Source organism: Drosophila rhopaloa, unplaced genomic scaffold, assembly GCF_018152115.1.
Source record: "Drosophila rhopaloa isolate 14029-0021.01 unplaced genomic scaffold, ASM1815211v1 contig_178, whole genome shotgun sequence".
NCBI lineage: Eukaryota > Metazoa > Arthropoda > Insecta > Diptera > Drosophilidae > Drosophila > Drosophila rhopaloa.
This window is the reverse complement of record NW_025335059.1, coordinates 5,801,201-5,824,480: the sequence shown is the minus strand read 5'-3', so window position 1 is coordinate 5,824,480 and position 23,280 is coordinate 5,801,201. Positions and strand designations below refer to the sequence as shown.

Genomic DNA, 23,280 nt, shown 5'->3' with positions numbered 1-23,280 from the left:
CAAATGAATATAATATTAATAAAAAACGATTTGTTAAACCATAAGTGCTGGGAAAATTTTTCCAACCTTACTTAAAGTTATATTTTTGCTCAAATTTATAGTTATTTATTAAAGAAATATTTTGTTTATTTTTAAGCCTTATGCTTAATCAATGTTTATTCGTGTTTATTTTTATCTTTTCTTTACCTTGTTGACTCAATAATATTTCAGTTATATTTTCATTGTGAATTCAAAAATGTGTGGCACAATCTTAGGTATTTAGGAATTTCTTTTAACGCTGGTAATTATTAGATTAGAATCTAATTATCAGTTTTGATCAATATTGTTTTAAGTAAGTTAAGTTTAAGTAAAGTAAACTGTTAAGCCTCTAAAGGGTTTTGTCATCCTAATGATAAGCACAAAGTATGTTTCAAACTGAGAAACCTTATGGAACTTAATAGCTTGAAATCTAATTAAGCTTCGCATAGGAATGAGAAAAGTGTTGGTCTAGCAAGCAATTAAATTTATTTAACTATCTTTAATTTAAGACACATTCTTTCGCGTGGACACGCCCACAACAAGGGCGTAGCCCGGCTTAAAAGGCTCTAGAAGAACCTGTTCGATTGGTTCCAACTGCTGTTCCTTGAGAAGCTGACACTCGGTGGCAAATGCCTCCTTGTTGGACACTCCACCACTTAAATTAGATGCCTGGAAGTAGGCCACAAAGTGACCATCTGGTTTGAGGAAATGCCTGGCATTAAGCATCAGCGATCTAACCTGTTCGGACTGCGGCAGATCGGAGAAGATAATGTCAATGCAGGCGGGCACCTGATGGCGGTACTTATACGGCATGGTGGCATCCTCAATTACGGGTTCAATGTTTGGACGGCGACTGGCTAGAGCCGCCAGTTGACGACTCGCCCAAGGACCCTGTTCCACAGCATAGACCACTCCGGACTCACCCACAATATCCGAGATGTGCGACACCGATCGTCCGAAGCCAGCACCTAAGTAAAGCACTTTTGACCCACTTCGCAGGTGCAATTCGGAAGCACCTCCCATAATTCCGGCGGCCAATTTGGATTGAAAGGGTGACCAGGCCCGAAACTCGCAGCGTTTTCCCCGAAAATCCGAAACTATCCTGTGCTCCCCGTAATCATCCGTACTGGAGCTCGTATTCCGGGTGAGCAATTGGATGGCATCGAAGCGGTCGCGTGATAAAAAGACGCCGTAATGACGGTGCGGTTCAATGCCGTTTGTGTTCTCAATAATAATCTTGCTCTCCACCTTGATCTCCTGGCATTGAATTTGACCTTCGATTTGAGCTTTGACTTGATTTTGAACCTTATCTTGAGGCTCCAACGGAGTTCCCTCGTTTAATTCAATATCCTTTGCTGAGATCTTGTCTGAAATATTTGCTAAATCCTTGTTAGAGATTTTGCTAGAGTTATGATTTGGCGCCCTAATTGAGGTCTTATTTGCGGTCTTAGCAGTCGTCTTGGCGGCAATCTTCTGCGGCTCAAACTGAGTGGACTTCGCAGTAGCACCTCCTCCACGGGGCTTGTTTGGGCGTGGCCGCCGCCTGGAGTTGGTTTCCTTGCTCATGAGATTGATCCTTTCCAGATGCCAGTCGGAACGGAATAATCACCACATCGGTTAGGCTGGGATCAGTTTTTGAAGTGGATCCCCAGGTTGAGAAGATGGAGAGGATTCCATTTTAGGAAATGTATATTTAAAAATAGTTTTTTTAAGTCTTAAAATCAGAAGAAATTTAAAGATTACTTCCAAGTACCGCAAACCATGTTTATTTACTTGTATTTTATTTGTTTTATGCATTTTACAGACCCGTAGATATACTACATTTTACAAATAATTGAACACGTAAGCGCTAGCCTATGTATTGCTCATTACTGAATATGCATAAATGGTAAACACTATAAATTGTATTCATAACTCACTCTTGAGGCCGAGTTTTTATGCGAATAATAATTAATTTTTTTCGCCACGAAATTCTCAGGGAAATACGTTGGGTGGGTGGTGAGCAAAGGTCAGTCGATTCGGCGCGTCTAGAAAGTGTACCCGCAAATGCTGCACATAATTTAACAAAGTGAACTGCACCGCAGTAGCAGCATCAGCAGCAACAACAACGACATCATGGGCAATAATAATGGCCCAGAACAAGGCAAAAACAAGAACAACTGGCGAAACAACAGCAGGCAGCAACATTTCGACTTCATTTTGTTGTGGTTTTCTTTTGGCGCTCGCTGGTTCCCTCTGTCCCTCTTTTTCTGGCAATGTACATAAAACTTTTCGGGCCACTACAATTTTTAATGCACTCTCTGACATTGCGAGGGGGCGGAAAGGTCGGTGGGGGGCCAGGCGGCGAAAGGGGGCCATTCTGGCGAACAAGCAAATGAAACTCAAGTGCATGTAGCGCTAGCCTGGCCAAGTGGTACAGTAAAAAATAAACAAAAAAAACTGTTTTTCAAAGCCGAATTTTTCGTTACTCTTTTAATTAGTCTTTTAATCAAATGGGAAATTGTGTGGAATAAATTTTCGATTCTAAATGAATTTTTAAATCTTAAAATGGCCTCATAAATATGCAAATAAAAAATTTTAATTTTAAATTTAATTTAAAAAAATTTTTAATTTTTTATTTTATTAATTGTTCAAAGCAGGAACTGTTTGTTTTTGGGACCTCAGAACATGAGAACATTTATAGAACTTTTCTAATGCTTTATAGAACTTAAACACTTAATAAATTTAAAGGAAATTTTTCTTGGTATAAAAGTTTGTCCACATAACTTAACCAAGAAAAATTACCTTTAAATTACCTTCAAAAATGTATATTTTCCTAGTTTATTTAATTACTTAAACAAACATTCCAGCTATAACAAAATAACTTTTCTTATCCATTATATCTAACCGACTATAACAAAAATATGTTAAGTGAAAAATTAAAATACCCACTATCAGGGTACAAAAACAAACCAACGTCGAAAAAAATCACAAAAAAAAGAAAGAACGAAATAAAACAGGCGCAAGAAAGGCCAGAAAAGGAAAACAATAATAACACACCAGGGGCCGTGGGTGAAAGGCGGGGAAAACTCAGATTTTTAATAAACTTGCCGCGGCTCCTTCTCGCTTTTCGCATTTTGCTGCATACTTCTGGGCGCAGCGACAATAGTATAGTAGCATTATTGTTGCCACAGCGGCTGCTTATTTACGAGTATTTGCCTAGGAATGTGGAGAGCGTCTTGCCAAGTGCCCAAAATAAGAACCCCCCATCTTTATAATGAGCCGCCGAGCGCCAGACGACGGCAGTTCATGAAAAATCAAGAGCCAAGAACTTTTTAGCCACCCCCACCCGCCAAACTTTGGCTCAATGTAAATTTCGCCCGATCATGTTTGAAGTTTATCCAGCGGGCGGAAGTGGGCAGTTCTTGGCCATGTTGGGACCACCTACACGACAAGTCTGCTGCAACTCCATTAACCCGCTGGGAACCGCAAGGACACCACATACCCCAATGGCAGACCATAGCCAAACCCTTATGCATGCATGACACGGCTCGAAAAAAAGGGGAACCATCGCTAGAAAATATAAATAAATTATTCCTAACTAATTAATATATTAAGATAAAGTTCTGTATATTTCGTTAATATTTTATGTAAATAAATAACTTTTTCTGATGGAACGTGTTAAATAGATTTATTTATTTGAAGTGACCATGATTGTCTTTGATTTGGCTACTTTTTTAAATAAACAGTATGCTTACTCAGATTAACAAAAATTAAAAAATTAACAAGGACATACAAGTTTTCATTGTCCATTTAAATATTGTAAAGAACATAAAAATATTAGTTCGTGTCACAAAAAAAATATATTTAAGTTACTAACTCTTTTTCAGGGGTAAGGAACTTTAATAAAAGAATATAATGAATTAAGAAAATCTTATGTAATATCATTCAAAATGGTGTCAGCTTTCACAATTTTAATGGACACTAAATAACACTAAATAATAGATTGGAATGATCAGAATTTAATATTTTAAAAAAAAAAACATTTTCTCAAAGCGTTTAGTGGTACTTTCCGCTCAGTATCATTTGGCCAAAAGCTTTACTGTAGCAGCTTCCTCCTTAGCTTGCTTAACCTGACCAGAACGTGACGGGCGGAATGGGAGGAAGTTGGATGGAATGGGTTCTATTCGGCTGGTGCAAGGTGGGGGAATGCATTTTTAAAATACTCGCGCGCATTTTCGCAAATGGCAACAAACGGCGCCAAGTTTAGCAGCTGCGCTGCCTTCGGGTGCTGTAAAATGCAAAATCCAAATGCCCTGCTCCCTTTTTCCATCGCCTGCATGGCTTTTGGCATAACATTTTTAGCATATTTGTTGTAGTCCAAACACGTGACAAGTGTGCGAGTGTGTGAGAGTGCCATTAGTCCCTTGGTCATGCGCCTCGTATGGAAAACTCACGTGCCATCTACGGATATGCAGCTAGTGCCAGAAAAAAGCAAAAATAAAAACTTTACCGCAAGAGTGTCGCCGGCGACAACAACGGAAAAATACGAGAATGGCCTTTGACCGGGGGGAAATCGCGGTGGTCATACATTTGCCATCGCATCGGCATGCTTTTCGATCCACATTTTAATCAATTTTTCAGGCATTAAGTGCGCAACATCCGAGGGTCGGCCCAAAGTACTACAAAACACCAAAAAAAATTAAAAATTAAATTAGAAATATAGTATATGATAAAAATTATTGAATATATCCCACAACCATCGAACTTAATTTTAACTTTTATCCTTAATCCAACGAAAATATCATGGAATTGACTTAAACTTTTATATTCGTTTATTTATTGAGGCGATCCAATGCATAGTTGGTTTATGCATAGTTCCACATAGTTTACGAGCTCTCCTCGTGACCTAGTACAAATCCCTGTTGAGGACAGGCGACAATAATGCCTGAAATTAAATAAATATGCTCGAATATTTTCGGTTTATTGCAATGTAAGTTGGTGGTAAAGTGTGCGAAATATATTCGATAAATACTTGAATATTAAATCAGCTTAATGTGGACGAACGGCGAGGGCGTGGCACTTCACCTAGCGCGCTCATTGAGCTCATTAAGCCCATAAGCTTTATTGATTTTTAACAAGCTCCCAATGGCTGTGACGGCAATTTACAAAAATTAATTATTGCCAGCCGAGCAGAGTGGAAAATGCATTTGAATTGATTTGAGTTGATTTTATTTTTAACACAATTTAATTCAACCATCAACTTGCAACCCATTATGTTAAAATCGAGAGCATTAAGTTGCCCTGTAATTTTCTGACAGCGTTAATGAAAGACAAATCTTGTTACACTCCTCCTGAAGATTGTCACTGTTTTAATATAACAGGAAATATTTTTGTTGATATTTTTATTCTTTATAAAAAACATATAATATCAAATCCTTTAAAGATTTACTATTCTCCCAGTGTTTGCAACAATGGGAGTGTGTTTTATCAGGATGACGGGAGTACAACAAGCCGCAGCACAACATTAACATCAGCCAGGCTGACAGCTGCAGAAGCTTCAGCTGCAGAATCGCGAACAGGATGAGATAACCCCGATTTGGCCTTGCCAAAAGCAGCAGCAGCTGCAACTCTGCGAGTGACTGATAACTTCAGCCATTTGCCATTTGTTCCCCCAAATGTCCCGCCCCAGCCCTTTTCAGGCACAACAAATGAAATCGATAAGAAACTAAGCGGCTTGCCGGCGAAATTCTATTTCTTTTCCACCGCGACTTCAACTGCCTTTGCAGCTTAAGCTGCAGGATGCATTCCGCCATTTCTGCCGGCCAAAATGCGACCAACAGCAACAAGGACTGGCATGTGGCTAATAGGATTTGGCCGCCACATCGCCAGGATTGGGTGGGAATGCAGTTTTCAATTGTCTACTCCAATGCACAAGGCCGCGGGTTAATGCAGCACTAAGTACTTGGTTTCAGAAATTAAAACTTTTTTATTGTTTGTTTTATTTGTTTTATATTTCGCATTTCGGAAAAATCCGCCAATTTTTTTCCAAAGAGTACGCTGTGTTGTAGCAAGCATACAAAATTTTAAAATTCCATAAGAAATTTAGGAATTATTACTTTAAACTTAGTAAATTTTTCATTTTTGTTCATAATTACATAAGCTCATGGGATATCCTTTTTCCTAAAACATTTTTTAAAGTATGCACTTGAAAAAAATGTATATCGTTAAAAATTCAAAAGAGGTTAGGACGTGTTATAAAAAAAACCTCATAAAATATGTATTTAACACTCTTAAAATTATCAGGAATTAAAATTTCTATGCTACGAGGTAGACTTTACATAGCACTGTCTGTTAAGCTTAAGCAATATGCTGCATTTAACATTTCCTGTTACCTTTGAGTATCTGCAAAAAGTCTCCACTCTATAAGCCTAACATCGAATGTCATTTACAGTGGCTACAAAGCCACAAACTAACAGAAACAGCTTCCAAAAAATTTAAAAGCAGAAGCAAGAGAAAATCCAAGAGACGTACCGCGCCCAACGAAATCGGCAGTTATTTTCTCTTTCCTTAAAGGACTCTATCTCTCTTCCACACGGAATTTCCGACCGAAAACGAAGCTGCGTTTTCCTGCGAAAGTATATCCACGGCATCAAAGAGTTGCCCAGAATCCGAGGCAGAATCCCGAATCCGGAATCCGCAGGCCGGAGTCAGTTTCACGGCAACTTTTGTCCTTAGCGGTACGAAGGGAAAACGCTGCCGATCGGAGCGGTACGGTTCAGCTGTTGTTGTTAATCGGCGTCAACAAACGAGCACAGCAATCTGAAACCCAAAACTGATAACTAAAGTTCCCCAGCCAATTCAAATAAATACAAGTTCACAAAAAAATACGAAAATAATCACGCTCATGCTGTGAAATTATGGATTTATGCAAATCGGCCTGTATGGCAAAATAGAAAATGCAGCTGCAGTGGCAGGCTGAAAAGCACATAAATATTTTAGAAGTCAGTGCAGATTTTAGACAGCCGGAGTGAAAGAGAAGGGTATGTATGCAGAAAAAAGAGGGCAAGTGTGTGTGCATGTGTGTCATTTAAGCCAGTCAATGAAATGTTTGTTAATTATGTATGTGTATACATTACATTGCCATTAAGTAATTAACTCAGCTTCAAGCAGAGCTGTTTAAGTCACTGTCGCTCTCTCACTCTCGCCGTGTGTGCCTGTGTGTGTGTGTATATGCGTGTGCTCCATTTAGGGTTATGCAGATGTGTGTGCGTGTGTGGGTGCTTGACATTGTCTTCGTCGATGGGAAACATGTTGCGTATACGCCATGTTAATGCACAACAAATTGAGAGCAAATTGATATGCCGAACAACTGCAAATGCCAATGGAAATGGTAATGGTAATGAAGATGGAGTTGGAAATGTTAAGTACGAGTCGGTATTGCCATTAATTTGATATTTAAATTGTAATTGGAAGACAGAGGAATTTTGATGTCTGAGAACCTCGGGGAGAAGTCCTTGCTTTTCAAAAGCAAGTCAGCACAAAGCATTTGTCTAATTGCATAAGCATATACTCCTTTTGCAACAATCAATTCAAATATCCGAGATTCAGTGGAGCCATTTCGATTGTTGTGTCTGTAATATGTGAAAAGAATTTTTGTGCATTTGCCTGAGTCCTTGATTTGATTTTGTTATCTGTCGTGTGCATGTTTGACTGGCATTCTTGGCTTGGGGAATTGCAAATCATATTCCTGTCCAAATATTTGTATTGCCTGACATCTATTGCACAAAAAGATCTTGTCAATCAGCAATATAAATTGAATAAAAATAATTCAATTAACAAGTATTTAGACTCGCCTCAAGGATAGAACAATGCCATTTCGCTTTCCGATTTGGCAATGATTTTGTTTGCTTACTCAGCTAAAAATAGAAGATAACAAGTTACAGCTTAAATAAAACAAACATAAAGCTTTGAATAATCATTTTGAATTTATGAGCGTTTCCATCAGATATATATTTTTCTTCCTTAACATTTCTTTCACCCAATTTGACGTTGATGCTCCGGCAGCTCAGCAGTTGTTGGCAGATTAAAGTGTAAATTAAAGTATCTATAGTTACTGTTTCTTATTATTCATTTGCCAGCAGCAAATTGTTGAAAAAACATATTGATTTCACCGTAATTATTCAACTTTACCTTATCTCTTCTTACGCCTTTAATTAATTATTTCAAAAATAGGTGTGCTTGGCTCAGTAGTTTTCTCATTGATTTAAATTTAGACATAATAATCAAATATTTAACTGACATACTTTGCAGTTGTTTCTTCCTTCGTTTGGACATTTCTGCTTTCCTGTCTGTACCAATAGCAATTGTAATTTGTTCATTCAGATTCCTTGGACGCCTGCAAGTCTAACTTATATTTTTAGCAGCAGCTCTCTTGGGTGTCTGTCTGTTTTTAAAAATCAAGTGCCGTTCCGCAACAAAAACTTTGCCACGGTAATTTTAATAAACGCGTCAATGAAACCAAAACAATGAGGACACCATCAGCAACAATAACAACAACATTAACAAGGGAAGCCCACAAAAAAGAAGCCACAATTTGATTAGAGCATTAAAGGACTTTGTGCCACAAAGCCCGAAGCGTCCTGCCGAGGCCAGGATGTCTGTTACCCAGACTTTGAGATTTTGCCTGGACCTTGGCCAGCTATGGGAATTTTTGGCTTCCGAGGCAGACAAAGTTGTCTGCTATATTTTTGAACATTTTTTTTTTTTTTGCTATTCCCTCTGTTGGACCTCGGTGAATTTTTGAAACTGTCAACGTTTAAATAACGCTGACAATGACAATAAACAAATGCAGTGGCCAAACAGAATGAAAGCGAAAAAAATATCCGAGAAAAGTTTAATAAAAAGCCAAACCGAAACTTTACAAAAGTCTGTCATGTGCGGGTGAGGGCGGAGTTTACACCGAGAAAAATGTTTATTTTATAGGTCTAATTAGTAATGCTAGCGGTGGTTTTTGCATGAAAAATGTAAGCGATCACATGGTTCTTTCAAAAACTCTATTTTAATATTCATTTTTTTTTAGGTTTAGATGGGATTTATATTATTCACAAATTACTTTAAAATTCCATTTTTCCCTGTGCACAGATGTTCGACGATGAATGTTTTTTGTGCTTTGACGCCAAAAAAGTTTTCAAATTTAATAACCTTAAAACAAAATAGCCATGCGAACGTTTTCTTTTTGCTAACAAGGATTCCCCATTTATTTTTCTAGCTCATTGGCCCGCTGACCTGTCAATGGCATTTATCGATATCGAAACTATATCTATGTAGATGGACGACGATGTAATCATAAGAGGCGGCGCGTAGAGCAGAAAAAGTTTTGCCCCTAAAAGTTTGGACTAATAGAAAATATGGCCGGCCATTGAGTTTGGCCAAAAAGAGCAAAGTTTCCCGCTTTCCCGTCCGCTTCGTCCTCCGGCGTCCTGCGATATTGTTCCATGTGGCCGGGGAGCGGGATCGAAATCAGCTGGATACTTTAAAGGCGACTGCCCACCATGGACCTTGGCCGCTGGCTGCTGCAGCTGGGCGTGCACATGCTGCTGGGTAAGTTAAAGTCCTGGCCACAGGACTCGCCGTCCACGGCCGTAATAATGAAAATATTTGAAACTTTTCATTTTATTGCCTTTTGCTTTTAATCCTTTGGCAAGCCGCCGCAAACCTTTTTTACGACAAAGTCCATGATGTCGGCAACTTTGTGGATCCCGCACACACTCACACCACACACACAAAAACACAGGAGCACTATGGCATAGTCATTTAGGCTGTTCCGTTTCCGGTCGCCTCTTTTGTGCATTTGGCTTCTGTGTGACCCGAACACGAAATTAGCATAGCAATAAATGTGTTTGTTTGGGTGTCGCCGCCTTTCACCCCGTCCGATATTCTCTTCTGACCCGACCTCGACCGCATCAATTTATGCTAATTTTATGCCACCGAAATTGTTTTTTAAATACACTTTTAATTATGGCCCAATGAAAAGCAAAATGAACCGAGACGGCCAGAACTTGGCATCGAAATAAAAATAATAATTTCAATTAGCTTTAATGCGTCTGACAAAGATAAGCCGTGTTTTTCTTCACTGCGGCTTTTCTTTGTTGCTCGGGCAACACGGTGGATAGGAAAATATTTTACGAAGCAAACTGCAAAACAAACTTTTTCAGGGGCTAAAAATAAAGCTTGTGCTAAAAATAGAAAAAGTCTTTTTCATAACATTTTGAACAGCTTTAATGTGAATTTGATCTCAGTTTTTTCGAGACATTAAAACATAGTCATAACATAAAATTGGATTATTTTATATGCAACAATATATGATTAAATATACTTAAAAAATACACATATAAATAAACATTATAAGGTACATTAAACAAAAACATGCTTACTGTCAACAGTTTAAATATTCTGAAGCTTACTCGCAACGCGATTAATCTGCTGTCGCTTAAATTAAATTTCAATTTAATTTTTCCTCTTTTACTATTTCTCCGAATATTGAAGTATTTGTGGTTTTATAAAATTTTACTATGCAAATCAAATTCATTACCAAAAAAAAAGAATGACAACAAAATTTCAAACGATGTGCACAGAGTTGGCAGAGTGTCCTTCTTAACGAGTTCATGCATTGTTTGAGGAACCTCAAATGGCAAGGACAAGGACATAGACACAGACATTGACAAATGCCACGACACTCGGCTGTGATGGCAGGACATTTGCATAAACCAAACATAAATGCGACAATTTCAACCCGGAGTACGCCTTAAAGGATTTACCCCACTGAGTAAAAACTGTGGCAAGGAAGTCTCTCGCTCGCTATATTTTATTTGCACTTTTCTAAAATTTATAGACGTTCTTAAAATTCACTGCAAACAGTGGCTGGCTGCTACGAAAATAAATATTTGGCTACAACGGGCGGCAGAGAAGCCGAGTGAGTCGAGTCTCTGGCCCCAAGTGCCATAAAGTTTATTTAAACAAATTGCCGATTTTATAAGTGTCTTCAATTTTAGTAAGTGTGCGTATCCCATACGCCCCCGAAGGCTGAGTAAACGATGCGATATCTCTGCCATGTTTGCACACAAAAATTACACATCTCCGCCCCCGGAAAATTGTGTGGGAGACTTGCATGTCATGTGGCCAAGAGTCTGACAAAGCCTCTTGCCAAATCTGAACTTGAAGTTGCAGCCGAGTCTCGAGTCTCTCAAATCAAGTTTAAACTTTCACGCGTTTGCAGCTGCTTACCAAATGGGATTTGGACAAAAACAGAGAAACACGAGCAAAAACAACAGAGCAACGCATCAGCTGAGAAATCTCGACCATGCTTTTTGGCCAAGCGTTTTTCTGGCCAACTTGGCCCGCTCGTGTTGCTCGTTTAGCTGCTCGATTTTCCTCTCGCTTTTTTGTAGTTTTTTTTTATGGAAGCCACTGCGCTTTGCTGAGATTAGCATCTTTATTTGTGTTTGCTTGCCGCAGCACAGCCCAGAGCCAAACTAAAACAAACTCCCACTTCGAACCAAACTGGCGCCCAGAATCCAATGTCCCACTTGTCGTTGTTGGCCCCGCATTTGTATGCAAATTATAGACGCCTGGCCCCTCGATTTTCCCGCTTTTCCGGCTCCTTGGGCTGCTTACTTTTCCCTTGGTTTACTGCAGATTTGTCTGTTCGAGCGTTTATCGTTCGTTCGGCGGCAAATGCTTAAAGCGGATTTGATCACAGACCGGGAATATAGGCAAAATACATTTCTTATTTCCCCAACTATTCGGATCCTGCAGTCCCTCTTAAAGCGGTCTCAAAGCCTTCGAAGCAGAAGAGCTTATTGAACTGCTTTTGGCCCTTGACTTTCATTAGAGCTGACTGAGAAGATGTCTTCTTTGCTTGCGGAGCTTTGTGGGCCACAAGCGAACAGCTGCGCCAGAGTAGCACTACACTTAGGAAAATCATACACAACAAGATTTCCATTTCCAAATCGTCATATTTTTAGCGTGTCTTACTTCTCTGGTTTCGCTACCAGTTAACCCATTTTAATTTAGGAATTAAAGGCTTTGCTTATGATTAAATGGAAAGTAAATGGATATAAAATTGTATAGAAATAGAAATTAGGTAATTTTTAAATTAAATTAAAATTTAACTTTGATTCATCTTTTAATAAAAATAATATTTAATATATTTCTTTCTATATACTATCCCAATTTCAGATTAAAAATTTAGTATACATGTCTTATTTTTTCTTTTACCGAAATATATAAACATAATGACAAAAACGAGCTTTAAATCTATTTGCATAATTTTCTCAGAGTGCACAGAAGCAACAGCAAATTAATGCGCTGTCTTGGCTGTTCCTTCGACTCGGTTTCATCCTCAGTCTGAGTCGTTGGTTCTTCTCCTGGTTCTGGTTGTTAGGCAGCAAAGTTCACTCAAGTGCGTTGATTGCCGTGCAAAAAAGTTTGGTTTGTCTGTATTTGATGTACTTATTTTTATTATTTACATATACAAGCAGGCTGCCCTTACACACACACACGCACACAACCGCAAACAACATTTGTGTCCTGTCTGTTAGTCGCGCAGGTGAAGTTTTCCATTTACTTTTCCTCTACGGCTGTCATTAAGCTGCGGTTGCCGCTGCCATTTGCAAATGTGTTTGCCATTGTCGTCCTTGTTGCTGCTGTTGTTGCTGTTGCTCCTGTTGTTGTTCGTCGGCTGCTTTGACATGCTTCAAAGGACTCATGTCAGGCTAGGACTCAGAATCCGAATCCGAATCAGAATCGGAATCAGAATCAGGCAGGCACTTTTGTCGTTTGTCTATTGAAAGTTTAAACAAGTTTGTCAGGCCCGTTTTCCCATTTTCCAGATGCTGCAGCCAACTCAAAGAGTTTTCCCTCGCAGAACAAACTCGAACAAGCCGAAAATAAATACTCTGCTCATGGTGCCTACGGCAATCGCAACTTTTGACATCCTTGCAAGTTATTTCAACTGTAAACTGCGACAAATTAAATTCACGAGTGTTGCAGTTGCAACTGTTGCTGCTAGAACTGTTGTTGTTGCTGCTGCTGCTGTTGATGTTGCTCGCGTTTTTGATGTTGCTGTTGCTGGTGGTTTCTTTTGCTGTTGCTGCTGCTGTTACCTATTGCGATTTGCGAAAATTATGCACAAGTTGTTGGCTTCCACTTGGCGACATCTCGCGGATTTCTTGCTTATCATGCGGCAGTCTGCTCCAGTTGCAATTGCAGCTTCAACTGCAGCAACTGACTGGGCCAAGATTATGCAAAATTTTACCCGGCAGCAACTTCGGCATTTAGCGCAATATAGGGAGCTGGAAAAACACCGCGGCAACAGCGGCAGCAACAAAAACCCATTGCAGCTAATGATATTAACCATTTTTTCCGGCATTTTCCCTTTTTTTCCCTTTTACTCTCGCTCTGTCTGTTTGCACTTAAAAGCGTTCTGCAAATTGTAAAAACCAGCACGCGGTTTATTGCTGTTATTGCTATTGTTGTTGTTGGTGGCAGCGTTTAGTGTGTTTTTGTTGCTGGCAAACTCTGTCTGAGTTTTAGTGCTCAGCATTTCTACAAGTTCATTCAATTAGGAGTTGTGCGTCGGTTGCTCTTGTTCGTATTCTGCTTCTCCTGAAAGGCTTTAATTCGTGCCATTTTCATTTTACTTTTGATAAGCTTAAAATGCAGAGCAGCGATTAAGAATGTTTCTCAATTTGCATCAATGTATCAAGATGAAAATGAGCGGGGGAAATGTAAATTAATGTTTTATACAGAAATGAGTATATATATTTTTAACACAAACTAAAACCGAATATGAAGTATATTGAAAACCATTTGTTAAAATTAAGTTAAGATATTAATGTTTAATAAAAAATAACAAACTGAGAAGTTATACCATTTTGATGAAATAGTGAATAAAAAAAAACTTTTCATTTTGCTTAAAATAATACCCATATCTGAATTTCAAAGGAAATATAACAAAATCATAAACTTTAAAAAATATTATATTATTCGATATTTTATATTATCTCTAGGTAACAAAAACCGAGCGAAAAATGTCTGCTTTTATTTAACAAAATCGATCTGCCGAATAAGATTTTCAAGATTTTTCCTTTGTTTTGAACTCCCATTTCATTTATAGAAGAAGTTGCTCCCCTGCGTTCAAAAAAAGAATGAAATGATAATTTTTTATTACCGCACAATCTCTGACAGGAAATCGAGATTCTGTGGGACTGGTTTAATGCCTCAATTTAATGCAGACGAATGCAAAACATTTTCTTTTTGCTGCCAGTTTTTCGTATTTATTCTTTTTTATTCACCATTTTTATGGCATTTCTCATCATTTTATCTGACGTTTTTCATCTCGCTGCATGGGACTAACATTCTCCCCTCTGTTTTGCTCTTCTCTTCCCCTGAAAATCCCAACATTTCCACCCTGCCAGTTGTGCGGCGCATTCAGTGTCTACGTGTGACTGACATCAATGTGCCACAAATTGTTGATTTTCGTGATAACGTGACATTATCCTGCAGCTACGACATAAGTGGTCACACGTTAAATTCGGTTAAGTGGTACAAAAACGGAAGGGAGTTTTTTAGGTAAGTATGGATATGATGCACCAAATTAATTTTTGTGGGTAACCTTTTTTTTGCATTACTTAAACCATACAATGTATTACATTATTATAAAAGAAATTATTTCAAAATCATTAATCAAGCTTAAAATCAGGAAAGAAATACTATTTTTACAAATAAAATGTGGAATTTGAAGCTGTATTCGCATATAAGGGAAGAGCATATCATATAATATAAGTATAATATAAACTTAATTAATAACGCGAAAAACAAATAGAAAATACTATATAACCTAATTATTTCAGAAGTGTGTTATAAAGCTCGTACTCTTATTTTTTTTTTAAATTTTATTATTATTTTAAATTCAATTTTATTTTAAATATTTTGGTTTTTTTGCATTAAACTACGATATTTGCCCGAAGCGATTTGTCATGAAACCAATAAATTAAAATAATTTTAGAATTTGATATGCCGAATATCGAGGAGGTAATTACAAAACAATTAGAAACCAATCCAGTTTAGTATGTCATACAAGCACTCCACAACGATGTCATTAGGCAACAATTATGCAATTGTTTATTAAACGTATAATATGATAGCTGAACCAGATAGTTTCGAAGCCGACTGTCCCTGTTCATAATTTATGATATTTATTTCAACACGCTGCTGTCAAATGCACGGGAATCTGGGCCATGGTCCCCGTGACCTCTGACCCCCAAGTGCTTTTCTGTGCATGCGATACACACGCAGCCACAAATATACTCATTTTCGGCCCGGACGACTTTCTTGGTCAATTAATTATTAAATAAATTAATTTGTGTTGGCAAATTAATTTAAATGTTTGGCCAAACAGAAAACTATGAGCCCTTCAACGTTCTCTCACACGTGTTGCCCGTTAAGCCGGATTTATTATTTATGGACACATCGTTTGCAGCGAACCACACAAGAAAAACAAATTAATTGCCCAAAAAAGCACCTAGTTATGATTGAAGGTTTGTTTGACCCCAAGCTTGCCTCAAATAGTGGCAAAAAGACACATTATTATTGCCATCTTCTTCGACAAGGATGTGAATATTAAAAAGCAGACTCTTTTGCTTAATTAAAAATGAGTAGAGCAGAGCACATAGACAGCAGCGGGCATCACATATATGAACTCCCGCGCACAGATGAAATCTGCGAGAAAAAGAAAAAGAAAGGGAACGAGACAGTTAGCGAATCCCATGGGGCGAGCAAAAGTTTTAATTAGACAGCAGCACGTAAAAGTCAACTGGAGGCAAATTGCAATTCCACTTGCACTTGCCAGCCGAATGCAAATTAAGGCAAACACTAGTGCAACGAAAAGAGCACCAGAAGTTCACAAATAACTTGCAACATTTTTCTTTTCTTTGCGTTTTAGGGCAACTAATTGCCAACGGCTTGCAGTTCAAGGATTTTTTTGCAGCTTTATAAACTTTCAGTTTTCAATATTAGTTATAAAATCTATAAGCTCTTTTTTGGCAAGGCATAACTCATGGATGACAAAATGTTTTCAAATTGACACTAATTGGCCAGGGTTTTTGTTTGAATAAATATACAAATTTGTATTCCCAGATAATACTAGAATTTTATCCTTAAAGTTGATCCCAAGGCAGTAGCATAATTGGCAATTTATTTTTTGCTTTAAACAACAGAACGCAGGCGTTTCTTTTTTTAAGTAAACTTAATTGAATGTGTATTTTAGTTTGCCTTTTTCTGTGTGTGGCCAAACAAAAACCCAAAGAGAGAATCTCGAGCATTATTCAGCTTCTGTCCCAAACAAATCCCCTTGTTACGAGCATCGGACGGCGGCGGTTGCCGTTTATATTGCTTATCAAATTTGTTGATTTGCTGCCGCAGTTACCGCCTAAGCCGCAAATAATGCGAAATCGGGCACAGAATCCCAGCCCCGCCCCCATATCCCTGGCCGCCCCCTTTTATATCATGGCTATTAACAAGTAGCGCTCGAAGGCGACTTATCAACACTACAGCAGCGCACAAAAGTAGGCAACGATTTTTTTGCCTTAGCCAGGATTTTATTTATGTGGTTTTTGTAGTGGGAGAAAGCCACTTGGCCTCTGTGTTTGTGTGTGTGTGTGTGTGTGTGTGGGTGCGTTGGACAAGTTTTCCACTTGAACACTTTTTGTTGTGGATTCCGCTTTTTACATGTTTTGAGGCATTTGTGGGATTAATGAGCATCAATCCACAATACAAAACAAATTAAAGGGCTGCCCTCAGCTCTTGCTTCCTGACCGCTTTCCCCCTTTTTCCACCGATTCGCCCACTCTTCCCGGTTTTTCCACACGTCGAACCCACATTGGCAATCAGTTAAGGTTGAGTGCATGTAAGCCACTTGTCTGCGAGTGGCGAAAAAGAGAAACGATTCCTCCATTTCCTGGCCGGTTTTCGTTGATGGCTTTGAAAGCTTTTAACCCAAGCCTACGACACACATCTGCAGATTATCAGTTGGCTTTCGAAGGGAAGGGAGTGGCGGCCCTTTGCAATTTGCGGCCACTTTGCCAGCTCGTCTCAACTGCCGCTATATAAAGTGCTGTCAGCTTGGCTATTTTTTAGTGACATATGGCCCATTTTTAATGTTAAAGAAATAAGGTTTAAGTTCTCAAAAGCACTTCGAATATTAAATAAAATATTTATAAAGAATGGTTCAACCAATATCCTATTTAACACTTTATTTTATTGTGTTATGCAACAATTATTCAAATATGTTTTATGTTGTACAACAATTATTCAAATATGTTTTATATAAAATATTACAAAATATATTTATATCATAGCTATTTAACAATTTATTTAATATACTTGTATTTTTTTTTAAGGTCATAATCTACTAATTTTTTACAACTTTAGGGTTAAGACAACCAATTAATTATATATTATTACAAATTGAGCACCAGAAACACAAAACTTATAAATATTTTTAGCTGCTGCTAATTATTGTTCTAGCTTGTTTTTGGCACCTATTTGGGCCGTCACTGCTGCCTTATCGTATGTGTATTAATCAGTCAATCCTCACAGGTACTCGCCCCTCACCCCGCCCACCTACATCCCGTTCGCGGTGGAGGGCGTGCAACTGATCGATGACGGCAACGAGTGCAACGAATCCTCCTGTCGCGTGGAGCTCAATTTATTGGGCGTCAAGTCGTCGGGCGTCTACAGGTGCGAAGTGTCCGGCGATGCTCCCCACTTCCAGCTAACTGCACGCGATGCCAACATGACCGTCGAAGGTAAGTCGAGGGGCCTTGAGTAATGAAATGCAATTCCAATTGTTAGTCTTAAATTAACGAGAGTGGGCCAGTAGGTAAGGCAAACGCCTTACCATCGCCAACGCCAAGCACGTGCTCAAAAACTATCTGCGGGAGCGCAATGCAAATGCAGAAAAACATTGAACGCACTGAGAAAATATTTTCCAAAGTTTATGATTTCAATGCTGTAGAATAAACTTAAAATCCAAATGAAAAGTACAACCTCAATGATGGTGTTAGACTATTAAAACATTTTAACAAAAATATAATTAGGCTTTAATTCAAAAAATATTTATTCTTTATAATTTTTTTAATATATGGTAACCCAAATAATTAAATCTTTAATTTTTATAATAAATGGTATTGTTTTTCGGTTTGACATTCACTTTGACGTTCTATTAAAAACATAATATCTGTGGCGATCTACAAATCAAAATCTTATTATTTTTTTAAAGTGCACCAGTGTATTTCTGCGTTGGCGTATTCCCACCTTGTTTCCTTTGCTGCTGCACAGCATAAACAGAGTAAAATGTGTAATTTCCGTGATATTTTAATAGTAAACAACGGGAGAAGAAAACTGGAAGAAACATGCAGGGCCGTTTGCATATATGACGAGCTGGCAAAGTGGCTGCTTCTGCAGTGGGGCAGTGGGTGGTGGGGAGTGGGGTGTGGTGGGTGGATGGTTTGGTGGTTGGGTGGTGTTGCACACGCACAGGATAAGCTTCGAGGCAGCAGAAAGCGAGGCAGCCAGCCATTCAGGATGTGCTTGCGAGAGGAACAGCGCGCGTTCATAAAATGTAACCAAGAGATGCATGTGATTCGCATCCGCGACACACACACACATACAGGGCACCCTTCCTGCTCCTCCTTACAGCTGTATGTATGTATGTGTGTGTGTGTGTGCGTTTCTGTGATTTACGGCAGCACTTTATGCTTAAAAAGGATATCGCTAAAATGAAAAGCTCCGCCACTGCCAGTGCCTCCGCCTTTCCCGCCTTCCCTACTCCTCTTCCTCGCAGCGTGTGCGTTTCGCCTTCCTCTTATTTTCGCTTTTACTTTTGCCCCACAGGATGTTTCTCTGCATGTGTTTTATGATCATCTATTTTTCCGCTGATATAAAATAAATATCTTGTAGAAGCGGGGCAGCCATGCCTCGGGCTCTGCTGCTTTTCCCCGGCGCTACTGTTGCTAAAATATTTTTAAAAATTTATCAAAAGCAAATAGAGAAGTTGGGAAAAACAAACATAGAAAGAAAAGTAACATAAGCAAAAACAAAAAAAAACCAGAGCAAATAAGGTGCGCCATTTGCATGTGTAATGTGCGTTTAAAATTAGCTAAGGACGTAACTGAGAGCTGCGATGCACTCAGCCGGGGAAAAAGTCATCTGTCTCGCACTCACGCATTTGTGAGTGGGCTCCTTTTACTCCAAGGATACTACTACAGTTGCCTCTACTCGCAGCTTTACTCAACATTGTTCGGGCTAGTTAGACAAGTTTGCTTTTCTTTTATTGTATTTTAAATATGCATTTTCTTGAGAAGTATACAAGTATTTGACAAATTAGTTACAAAACCCCTCACGACATCATACGAAATACTAACATGAATATATGTTACGTGTAATATACAGTATAACATTTTTCATTCTGCTGATAATAAATATACAAAAAACTTTGAAATCGATTATTTTGGATTTAAGGTTAAATTAGTTTGGGAAAGAAAAACATAAACATAATAAAATGGTATCCGATTTAAAATGAATTTAAATCATTATTTAAATTATGTTTTTCTGAATGTAAATTTTAAGAAATATTTTTTCTTTCAGCTTTGCCCCAAAACAATCCACTAATTAGCAGTTTTCATTCGACGTACCGATACGATGACTTCGTGCAGGTCAACTGCAGCACAGACTTTTCCAGCCTGTTCAATAGGATAACCTGGTATGTCAACGGGATAAAGGTATAAGTATAACCCATCGCAATCTTTCTGTAAATGATTTGACACTCTGAATTTTGTAGGTTTCCCCGGAGGATCTACTGCCCAGCATTGAGACCACAATTGTAGCCCATGGATACAGCATGCGTCGCATTATTTCCCAGTTAAATTTCTATGCTAACGAACCGCGCTTCCACCAGTTACAATTGCAAAAGCTGATCCAGCAAAAGAGGACAATCTCACCCGCCCGACTTGGCATTGAACTGCGTTGTGTGGCGGAGGTCGATCGGTATCCTCATCTTCAGCGCGAGGGAAGCATGTTCGCCCAGCTCTTCCGGGATGAAATCGATCAGAAGAATCAGAAGCTGATCAACTCGAGATCCGGTAAGTTGTCAATAATCAAGAAAATATAATACAAATTAAAAAAACATGTTCCAATTATTTTTACAAATATTTTAAAACATTTCAAGCCTAAAGATAGATATTGAAAAATATTGTAAATATTGTATTGTATTGTAAAATTTAAATATTAATTACTAAAAATATTATTATAAAAAGTTTCTAAAGGCTATTTTTACAACGTTTAAAAATATATATATATGTATATACGGTTTTCATGAAGTGGTATTCAAATATTGCTTACCAAAATAAATCAACAAGAACTAAATAAAGTTATAAAAAATATCAAAATCAATTCTATACCACATTTGCTATTAGTAAATAAAAATTTGGTAATTTGTAATATGCTAAACATGCTTATTTTTTAAATTGAAGCTTGCAACTTAAAGACCAGAAAATGGTTTGAACACGTTTAGCGTTTAATGTGTCTTTTCCAGCATTGCTTTTAATGCACTCGACCGCAATGTCAGCGGCCGCTAATTAAAAATAAATACGTTTCCACAGGGACTGACAGTCCCATCGCGGTCTCGTATTTGGACAATTTGTAACGCAAATTAATAAAAGTGTGACCCCTGACTCCTGAGCCCCTGGTTTCGTTTCTCTCTCTTTATCTCTCTTTTTGCCTCTTCCCGTTTCAGTGGCCACTCGGAGTGCACAAGTGCAACATCTGCTGCTGGTGGCAATTGCGATGACGATGACCGCAGCGCGACTCTTCACACCGCTGACATTTCAATATGGCGCACGGAAGTCGGCGCGCTACAAAATGGCGGCGACGCGATGAATTTTCCCTTGTTTCCGGTCTTCCGTTTTTTTTCTGCCTTTGTTTGTTAACCATTTTTGTAGCTCTAAGCAACTGAAATGCACGTGAGAATTTACAAACTAAATCAATGTAATATTTATGTATAATTGTATTAAATGTCACAAAGTAAAATCAATGGGAAATTGAACTTAAGTCTAGGCAAGCGAATCCTGTAAATAGCCTTTAAGTGTGCAATCGAATTATAAGAACACAATGAAATCATCGTCAATAAACAAGCAAGCAAACAAATGAATTCATTTTGCGTTTTTTTTTTTTGCCCATTTACAGCCACGCCCCCAACTCTTTGCCGCCCTCAGATAGCCGCAAAAGTGCCGTTAAATATGTTGTTGAGCCCCCTTTTTCTCGTCCACATTTCGCTTTATTGTTTCACTTATTTTTTTGTTGGTTTTTTGCTGCCTTTTGAGGCAAATGCCTCGCATGCCTTTGGGCATATCAGCTATGTACGCCACGCCCACAGAGGCATTCAATACCCCGCCCACCGATCGACTCGTCAGTCTCGTTTTCATTGCGCTTTTAAATCGAATTCGTCGAATTCGATTGCAATCGCTTCCTGCATACGCAAGTTTGTGGCTTTGGAAGGGAATGCCCACAACACCAGCACCATTCTCCTCCAGTTGCCGAAATTGCTCAACAAAGTTAAGCCCCTGGCGATTCGAAAAAGGCTTAAGTTTTTTTTTTAGTTTCATAAGTCGACTCAATATATATCAACAGTGTAATTGTTCCATCTTGGTTTGTTCCTTTGATAGCTTATTGAAAATTTCACTCTTTAAGCAGCGATTGGAGCTTTGAACTTATGAAAATTTCTAAGATGCCATACAGATTTTACCATCAAAATCAAGAACAGGTTTAGCCAACATAGACGTAATTTATCAAATGTAAAATCAAAGTCAAAATCACAGTATTCTGCTTTTCCACCCTGAAGGAAATGTACCTGGAGACCATTTTCACTTAAAGGGGTGCTTCAATTTATTTATTTCGCTGGCAAACACAGACAACAATATATTGCCCTTTTACTATTTTATTTTCATTTCCCATGCATTTTTAAATCCTTTACCCTTTTGAAAAGCTGTTGAGGCCTTTCTCGGCTGGAGATTCGTCCATAATGCTCAACATTAACGTATAGGGATCACTGAGGCGTATTACCCTCTGCCAGAAAAAGGACATGAAAGGACACGAGTCCCCTGCAATGTTAAAAAACTCATTAGAGTTTCGTTTAAAATAAATCAATATCGTTTAATTATACCCGTTACTCGTAGAGTAAAAGGGTATATTGTATTCGTGCAAAAGTATGTAACAGCTAGAAGGAAGCGTTTCCGACCCTATAAAGTATATATATTCTTGATCAGGGTCACTAGCCGAGTCGATATAGCCATGTCCGTCTGTCCGTCTGTCCGTCTGTCCGTCTGTCCGTCTGTCTGTCCGTCTGTCTGTCTGTCTGTCTGTCTGTCTGTCTGTCTGTCTGTCTGTCCGTATGAACGCTGAGATCTCGGAAACTATAAAAGCTAGAAGATTGGCATTTGCATGCAGATTCTAGGAGTTCCTACGCAGCGCAAGTTTGTTTCAAAAAGGTGCCACGCCCCCTTTAACGCCCACAATCGCTTATATACGATTTTAAAAATTTAAATATTTCGGAAAAGTAAAAATGCAGTTTTATTGTGTTTATCAATACCTATCGAAATGTAGAAGAAATTTTTCAAATCGGACCATTCGTTAAAAAGTTATGCGTGATCAAAGTTTCTATCTCCATCTCCCTCGCACTCCCTTTACCTTAGTAACGGGTATCTGATAGTCGGGGCACCCGACTATAGCGTTCTCTCTTGTTTTATTTTAAAATAATATGCAAATAAGTTAATAGGTTAAATTTTCATTTGGTTTTTTTCTGGATAATTATATCATATTTTTTCGGAAAAAGTATTAAAATTTTCAATAAAAGATTTTGTATTAGGGAAAGGTTGGATTCTGAATGTCTATTGATCCGCTTTTACGATTTTTTTGGGTTTTCCAATAGTATTAGCGCTCACTTACAAATATAAATAAATTTAGAAGGCCCACAGGACCAAGCACTGCCATATTAAATCGTCCCAGTGGACGTGAACAGGGCTTTCCCCACAACGTCATGTAAAAATGAGGGATCAGAGTTGCCGCGCCAGGCACACCAGCACCAACGAGGAGCGTAAAAAGACTATTAAGCGATAATTTATTTGTAATCTGCGACGTGGACGGACGGACCCTTCAGCATCCTGC

General features: G+C 38.4%; 2 protein-coding genes across 3 annotated transcripts; one reads left to right on the top strand and one right to left on the bottom strand.

Moving 5' to 3' along the window:
* Nucleotides 1–487: 487 nt before the first annotated feature.
* On the bottom strand, nucleotides 488–1,607 carry LOC108052749 (rRNA 2'-O-methyltransferase fibrillarin). Its single transcript, XM_017135224.2, has one exon. The coding sequence runs from the start codon at nucleotides 1,582–1,584 to the stop codon at nucleotides 523–525; it is 1,062 nt and encodes a 353-aa protein (XP_016990713.2). The 5' UTR covers nucleotides 1,585–1,607; the 3' UTR covers nucleotides 488–522.
* A 7,838-nt stretch (nucleotides 1,608–9,445) lies between these two features.
* LOC108052748 lies at nucleotides 9,446–21,268 on the top strand. 2 transcript variants are annotated; one of them, XM_017135223.2, is made up of 6 exons: nucleotides 9,446–9,600; nucleotides 14,478–14,631; nucleotides 17,659–17,867; nucleotides 19,708–19,841; nucleotides 19,901–20,201; nucleotides 20,855–21,268. In XM_017135223.2, the coding sequence occupies exons 1-6, from the start codon at nucleotides 9,552–9,554 to the stop codon at nucleotides 20,995–20,997; spliced, it is 990 nt and encodes a 329-aa protein (XP_016990712.2). In that variant the 5' UTR covers nucleotides 9,446–9,551; the 3' UTR covers nucleotides 20,998–21,268. The 2 variants fall into 2 exon arrangements, with proteins under 2 accessions (XP_016990712.2, XP_044315001.1); XM_044459066.1 differs by lacking the exon at nucleotides 20,855–21,268 and having other exon boundaries at nucleotides 19,708–19,822; nucleotides 19,901–20,041.
* The last annotated feature ends 2,012 nt before the right edge of the window (nucleotides 21,269–23,280 follow it).

Bases quoted from the DNA above. Each gene is read 5' to 3' on its own strand.
- LOC108052749 (XM_017135224.2), bottom strand. From the start codon at position 1,584: ATGAGCAAGGAAACCAACTCCAGGCGGCGGCCACGCCCAAACAAGCCC.
- LOC108052748 (XM_017135223.2), top strand. From the start codon at position 9,552: ATGGACCTTGGCCGCTGGCTGCTGCAGCTGGGCGTGCACATGCTGCTG. The intron at 9,601-14,477 runs GTAAGTTAAAGT...CCACCCTGCCAG, and splicing joins GGGCGTGCACATGCTGCTGG to TTGTGCGGCGCATTCAGTGT. The intron at 17,868-19,707 runs GTAAGTCGAGGG...TTTTTCTTTCAG, and splicing joins TGCCAACATGACCGTCGAAG to CTTTGCCCCAAAACAATCCA.